The sequence below is a fragment of the Schistosoma haematobium genome, chromosome 4, assembly GCF_000699445.3.
Source record: "Schistosoma haematobium chromosome 4, whole genome shotgun sequence".
Lineage (NCBI taxonomy): Eukaryota > Metazoa > Platyhelminthes > Trematoda > Strigeidida > Schistosomatidae > Schistosoma > Schistosoma haematobium.
Window position 1 is genome coordinate 27,879,919 of NC_067199.1, and position 7,277 is coordinate 27,887,195.

General features: G+C 30.9%; 1 protein-coding gene across 1 annotated transcript in view; it reads left to right on the top strand.

The window, feature by feature from the left end:
- The window catches only part of DNA2 (Tripartite DNA replication factor), a 40,175-nt gene extending 38,178 nt beyond the window's left edge, over positions 1 to 1,997 (top strand). The window contains exon 25 of the mRNA XM_051216125.1: positions 1,153 to 1,997. Coding sequence (XP_051066679.1) covers positions 1,153 to 1,389 — 237 coding nt within the window. The 3' untranslated portion in view covers positions 1,390 to 1,997. The remainder of the gene's footprint in view (positions 1 to 1,152) is intronic.
- Positions 1,998 to 7,277: the final 5,280 nt, after the last annotated feature.

Below are 7,277 nucleotides of genomic sequence, written 5' to 3' on the forward strand. Positions count from 1 at the left end.
TTTCAATAAATTCATTCAAAATAGTTTTCTAAATATTTACGACATAATATTCTTTGTCGTGAATTTGTTTACTTTCTGGTCGAAATACACTTGTGTCGATAATCAATTTACAAGTGTATCGAAGTCCATGATTTCGTTCAAAATGACCATAAACTCTCTTTAGTCATTCCTTGTTTTCAAGCATATTCCAAATTATTTTCGTATTATTTGGTCATGGCATTACTATTTTACAGCAAATTCTCACTTTAGTTGAGTTATTTTTATGGAGATCAGTTTAATTTGTGGGCTATATTGGTCACAGATTGATCTTTAGACATGTAGGTACTGATTTCGACCCCCGGCATGGTCGTGATTGCACTATTAAGGAATTAGATACTAAACAACTTTGTAGTGCTGCTTGGTTTTCAATGGTTCTCCGAATGAGATCAATCTGTGACGTACACAATCTGTAAATATGCGCGTTATGTCGAAATATACTTGGAAAGACTGTTAGTATGATGAGATTAATAATTAACTATTTATTTTTGTATCATAACAAAAATCATTTGTAGATTTTATTTTTAGGTCTGTTTATCATTGAATCAATTGGCTTAATGTGATATTTAATAAAGATAACTCATGGATAGTTTTCCGGTACCAAACATATAATATGAATTTATCTAGTAATATTTTACGGTTATGGCTTATTTTTAATTTATTTCTTGATTCAACAAGAATATTTTGCAATAAAATCATTCAGACTATATCATCAGAGTAATTCAGATTAATGATTCTTTATATTTCACTTCTACAATTATTAGAAGTGTTAATAATTTTGTCTAATATAGAGTCTTGCTTATGTGAATTGTAACCGTTAAAAGCTTCGATATATATATATGGTTATATCTCGGTTTGTAATCACACTGATTAGTTAGAGTAATGATATTCTTCATGGCTTTTTCAACCAAAATAAGTTGAGTTTGGGTCAAGCTCACAACCTCCTGTTTTTTTTCTTTTGTCCGACGTTTTTCATTTGTATTTCTATCTTAAATCACTAAACACAATTGAAATTTTAAAGGTTATATATGCATTCATATATCCGATGACCTTTATCAACATTTTCTGTAATCTAATCTGATTTTTTTATTTTTAATATTTTACAAAATATCTTAGTGTATTGAATCAAATCGAAATCACCTACTCGATGATCTGCCTCGCCTAACTGTTGCTTTAACTCGTGCTAAGCATAAACTGATCATTATCGGTTGTACCGGTCAGCATAATCTGCCAGAAAACAATTCAAATCGGATAACAAACCTTCAAAATTTATTTTCTTTTATTAAAATTATGATTGGTGGTTATGAGATTTTACCTTCAGATACTGTTACATGGATCAATACCAGTGAATAATGTAAAGATTTTGCACATAGCTTCTTTTAAATGTCTTGTTTTAAATGTGCTCATATATGTATACATTTTTTAAAATGTGATTTGTTAGAGATGAATTATTTTTATACTTGTTTACTAGGATTTTTTCTTTTAGATGATGTAACCTTTTAAACTAGTTTCTTTCAACTATTTTGGGTAAAGTACTTCTTTAATTTATAAAATGAAATACAAACTTGGTAAATGATATGTTGGGATTTATTTTCCTTTTTTGTGATTGAAACTCTACCAATTTAACACCTAGACAAATATTATTGAGCGCTCTCTAAAAGACTTGTAGATCTTAGGTTCTATAAATGGTTGATGTGCATTACTGACAAGTCCCATACTAGGGCAAAACTCTTATTTAGTGCTTTTTGGTTGTCACTGGATGCTTGACAAAGATCAGTCGCCAACCTAAATAATCTTCACAAACCCTCTACGGTAATCATAAATAAAGTTCACTTAAGTACGCATAACCGCTAAATACACCTCGTTGTTTCTTCATTGTCTTTACCTATACCCCTACTGATTGCAACAGGGATGAAGTAAAAAATAAGTTCCATCAAATTTGAGTTGACTGATTAAATGAGAATCATAAAATTCTTTTTCTCACTCACTTTAATGATAACAGTTGCTGTCTCTTGAATCAACAAGGTAAACTTCTAGACTTATAATTCAATACAGTTTTAATTCTATATAATGTCGGATGCAGTTATCTTACTTCCTGTATTCTTTATTCTTACACATAAGGAAAAATTCTATTTTAAAAATGTAACTTTGCATATTTAATTTGGAAGAAATGATATAAACTTATTATACTCACTAAAAGGTAATAAACATTTCAATTAAACAATATTTTAAAGACCACTTCACCTTTAAAAGCTGTATATTCGGAGTAACGTAAAATAGTTGATGTCATGACAAGTTTATATGTCAATTTTTATGGTTAGAATTCATGCGATGTAGTTACTACTAATGGATAAACAAAGTAAGTTATTAGACCGAATGGAATTTCTATGAAATCCTAAAGGAAAATTGTCAAAGGCAATGTTGAAAGATTATGTCCATATTTTTAATAGACATAATTAGTGAATTCCTGTTAATGTTTGAATGGAGTGCAACAAGAAGGATTCGACTTCATAGAAATTTTGAATCAGAAAGATACATAAAAACACTAAAGGGACTAGTTATACCAATTGTACATTTTCTTCGAATTATCGAAGACTAAAGGGACTAGGTTGATGCTTTCTTAAATTACATGAAATCATATCCTCTAATATATTACGTTCAAGGGTTTCCAGTTAAAATTAATTAATTTCATTTCTTATGCTTTTATCATTTTTATCACCTAAAATCAAACTTCATTATCATCTAAAAAAACTGTCATTTACCCACGTAACTTAACATACGTGTTTACCACTTATGCCCTTGACCTTTATCCTTTCTAGTCTGTTTGGTGATTGATTTATTAACATATTTCATCCACTCGTGTTTACTGCCCTTGACAAATTTCACTTTCAAGCAAGCAAAACTATTACTACAATGTTTGCTTCATTTATATACGATTGTTCATATTGCGAGAATGAAATCGTCGCAAAAAGATATATACAAATTAATTTATTTCATTGGCATACATGCTTTTCATGATCGTGCTACATAACGTAACTGATCACCTGAGAAATATGCAAAGGGTTAGAAAATTGAAAGATAAGCCAAGTTAATTGATCGACAATCACACTAAACACAATAAAGTCATTTAAATAATGGTAGCCATGATTTAACTAATCACGAGAACATCTATAAACGTAGTGGTAGTGATCAGGTTTTCTGTCAAATGATGGAAGCAATCGAATAGCTATGATAAATTGAGGGTAATCAGGCAAAGAGTGGCAGGGAGGATAAAAAAGTTAGTAAGGATCATAGAGTAAAGTGGAATAGTGTGTGGCAGGTTAGGATTCAGCTACCGCGTTCTCACTTCTCAAGAAATATCTTATATCTAAAGTTTCCTGTCATTTTTCCGTTTACATAGTAGTTGGGTGCTGCACATATGAGTGTAAAGGTTTTATTTCAAGCGTCTGAATATATCTGCAACTATGTGCTATGATGTCAGTGAGCTGCAACCCAAAATGCAGGATGAAAAATATACTTATTAAGACTTAGGGACTTATGATGAAATCTCTAATAAAAATTAAATCAGTATACAGCGCTCATCGATTTTATAAATGGATAAGCGGCCGAAAGGGTCGAATGTAACATTACTTGAACGTCAGAGTGTGATGGACAACCTCAGCTAATTTATTCTCAGGTGGATTTAAACGTCGTTCATGTTTCTGAGCTAGAAGGACGAATTGCCACTTCTTTGGACGAGATTGATCTGCCTATTAGCTACTCAGAAATCTGTATTTAAATTTAATGATTGAACAGCATTGTGATTGCTAAACAGACACTATAACTTGTTCTTTAATATTGAATGCTACCCTAATCTAGTTATGTTGAAGAAACAAGTTATGACTGTTACTAAGATGATTAAAGTGATGTGACTTTTCCACGGAGATACAAACACTTTGTGATCTGTTGAAAACAGATATAGCATCACTGGATATGGTTTAATAAGTAAATGTCTTCGCTAAATTTCAAGAAATCTTTCATATCTACCCTGTATTCATCAACATAGATCTGACAGGTTTGTTGCATTTCAAAATCTCAAATATCCGACCTGACGGTTGTATTCGTTGGCTGAATTAGAGGGTTTCCGTTGACTAAAAACAAAATCAACGATTAACAAGATCACAATATAAAATGTGAAGCTTAAACCACTTGTACGCGCTGCATCACAGTGGTTATTTTTATTCATGATGAGTTATCCAAACTAAACATATTATGGTGGTAACAATAGTTGGTAACAACTGTAATTAATGCCTTATCTGCAAAACATCTTACTGAATATTTTATACTGGACCGAAATTCCTTATCTACGTAAAGATGGATTCTGGGAATGGAATTTTCTCTGTTTGTTCACTTATTTATGGGATAATTCTTTGTACCATAAATCTCTTTGCCTTTAACATTTCAAATTTATATATCTATCTTTTACAAATCTTTGCTTTCTTCAATGGTTTGACATAAATGAATACTGAAGCAAACTGTGGTACATACTTTATTCACAAAAAAATTAAAATGTGTGTTACACTACAATAGTTGCCCAAACTATACAGCACTATGAATTCAGTAAGATAGATGACATGTCTGTACTTTAAAGATAATTTACGCCAACAACTGACACCAACTAGAAAATCACTGTAAAGCAGCAATAACCAAGTTGTTCATCCTAGTTTTAGACTCGTCACTAGTGTGCACTCAAATCCACCCTAGTATTAATCCCGGTAATTCCAGTTCCCATAACAATCACAGTAGTCTTTAAACCAATGAACCAAAATTGAACGGTTCATGTTATAATTTCAGTTAGCGTACTATGTAACATGATCCTCATCCAACGTCCCATTCTCGACTCAGTTAACTGCACTGGGTCTAAGATTTTGTCAGAAATTACCTTTGGAATATCAGTTTTTAACTAAAGCTGATGATGATGAAAACACCGATCATGTGTAGTCCCATGTGCTTTTTGTCAGCCCCTTCGTTCTTCGCATTGTTAACGATTAAATAGATTTGCTCAAATGGTCTTGAGTTTAACCTCGGAGGACATACAGAGATCGTTTAATAAAAGAAAACCGGAATCAAGACTCTCGTATGACCATAAACGGATAGGTTGTTCGATGGATATAAATTCAATGTAGCCAACCAGGTAATCTATTACCGTCAGATGAGAAGATTTAGATGTACTTTCCTTATGTGAAGAATCATCAAATTTCTGAATGTATGAAACATGTACATCTACAAGTTACTTATTCCAAAATAGGGTTATATGGTGTATGCCAATAGACTAGAAGCCTGAGTGAAGGGCTTTCAGTTGATTAATTTACACAAATTCACGTCAAGAGGTTTTCCAAAATACTAACACGGTTCTATTTTGTGTGTTATAAATCTGATAGATAATGATGCATCAACTCTGTTAATGAAATGTTCTCTTTATCCGATTAGGTATAGTTTATGTAAGGTAGTTATCATTCCTTGTTTTAATAAGAATATAGCCTTGACAAGTTAAAACCGTCGAGGTACTGAGTGCGAGCTGGATGAGTGATGAATTCTTAATATGGAAAGCTATCTATTACCATTCGCCAGTTAACTTGATATCTAAGTATAATAAGTTCAAAAATACTAACATATTTCTGGTTATATTCGTTTGGTCATCGTCGTCTGATTTATAATTACATAGTCATATGTAAGTCTTCAGATGAATTCATAATTCGTAATAGTATTTTCTTTAAACTCGTTTACCTTCAGAGTTTGTATCAATTCAACACTAAGTGGTTGTTTCAATGATACATATGAAACATAAATCATGAGATATAAGAGTCAGTCATGTTGAATCTTCATTATACCTTTAACATGCATCATTAATCTCTACGGACTCTCATTGGTTGTTACTTAAAAATAACGAATTTGTAATCTGTAGATTGGACTATAGTTTTCATAAATTAAGTTACCACTTTTTAACCCAAAACGTTATTCTTTATGATAGTAAGTTTTTTTTAATCTACTAAATCCATCCATAATGTGTTTACGATTGAGATACTCATGTATCCTAAGGGAATTCATCCAACTGTAAACTGTGTAATATAGAAGTGTAAAACTATTTCAAAGAAGTTTATTGAAAGTAAATCTAATCTTAATAACGTAATAACTAATTGTTAACAATTTACTTGCATTATTTCTTTAGAATTTTGCTTACCAGAAATTCTATTTACGGTTTTTCGTTTAATACAGTGATCTATCTTATAATTTTGTTTGTGATAGATTCACTCTTTATTAGTTTTGTCAAAAATATCTGTCAAAATTCATAATTTAAAGCAAGGACCTAATAAGTTGTTCACTGAGATTTTGTAAACTGGAGTTTATTGAGTATACTGTAGTCAAGTACCTATGTGCTTTTTATACCGTCACAAAACAGTAGACACTTGAACTCTTATAGATGAATATTTTAATACTTGGTGGCAAAATTTCTTATCAAATGAGGCTGAAATGTATTAAATGTTCAAAATTGTTTTCCTACTATTTTCTGTAAAATTCACTAGTATTTCATTAGTATTTTACATAATTTAACCTTAAAAATGATCATAATGAATATGAAAATGTAATTATTGTGTCTAAGCAAAAAGTGATATATTTCGACGCAATGAAGAAGGCAAGACGACGAACGAGAATTTATTTAATATCAAAAATAGTTCAGTTACTACATTTAAATACACGGATTTTTATATATGATCACAGTGAATAATAATCAGATTTTGGATAGATTAAATGTAGTATTGCTTGATATCAATCAGTCAGTAACTCAATAATATAAACATAATTTACGACACCATACAAGTAAGCTGTAAAAATGAACAAATATGGACAATTACACGAGTTATGAAACCACTTTTTTCTAACCATAATATAAGCTTTTTCAAGTGACAGAATATTTAAGCTGTTTATGTTCCAAAAAGCTTGTATCAGAGATCTTAAACATGGGCATAAATGTAAGTGCATACTTCACTTTACAATTTGGTTATATAAAAATCAATAAACTGTCAATTATTTTACGAATAAATTGACAACCATGAACGCGCAAACTAATTTATAGAAATCTTATGTTTATTTAGGATGTGGACCGAACAAATAACAAAAATTATCAAACTTTTACATCTTTCACTCCTGCTTGGGGCTGTTTTCCACCACTGCAACTATGTGGTTTACATCTCAATGGCGTT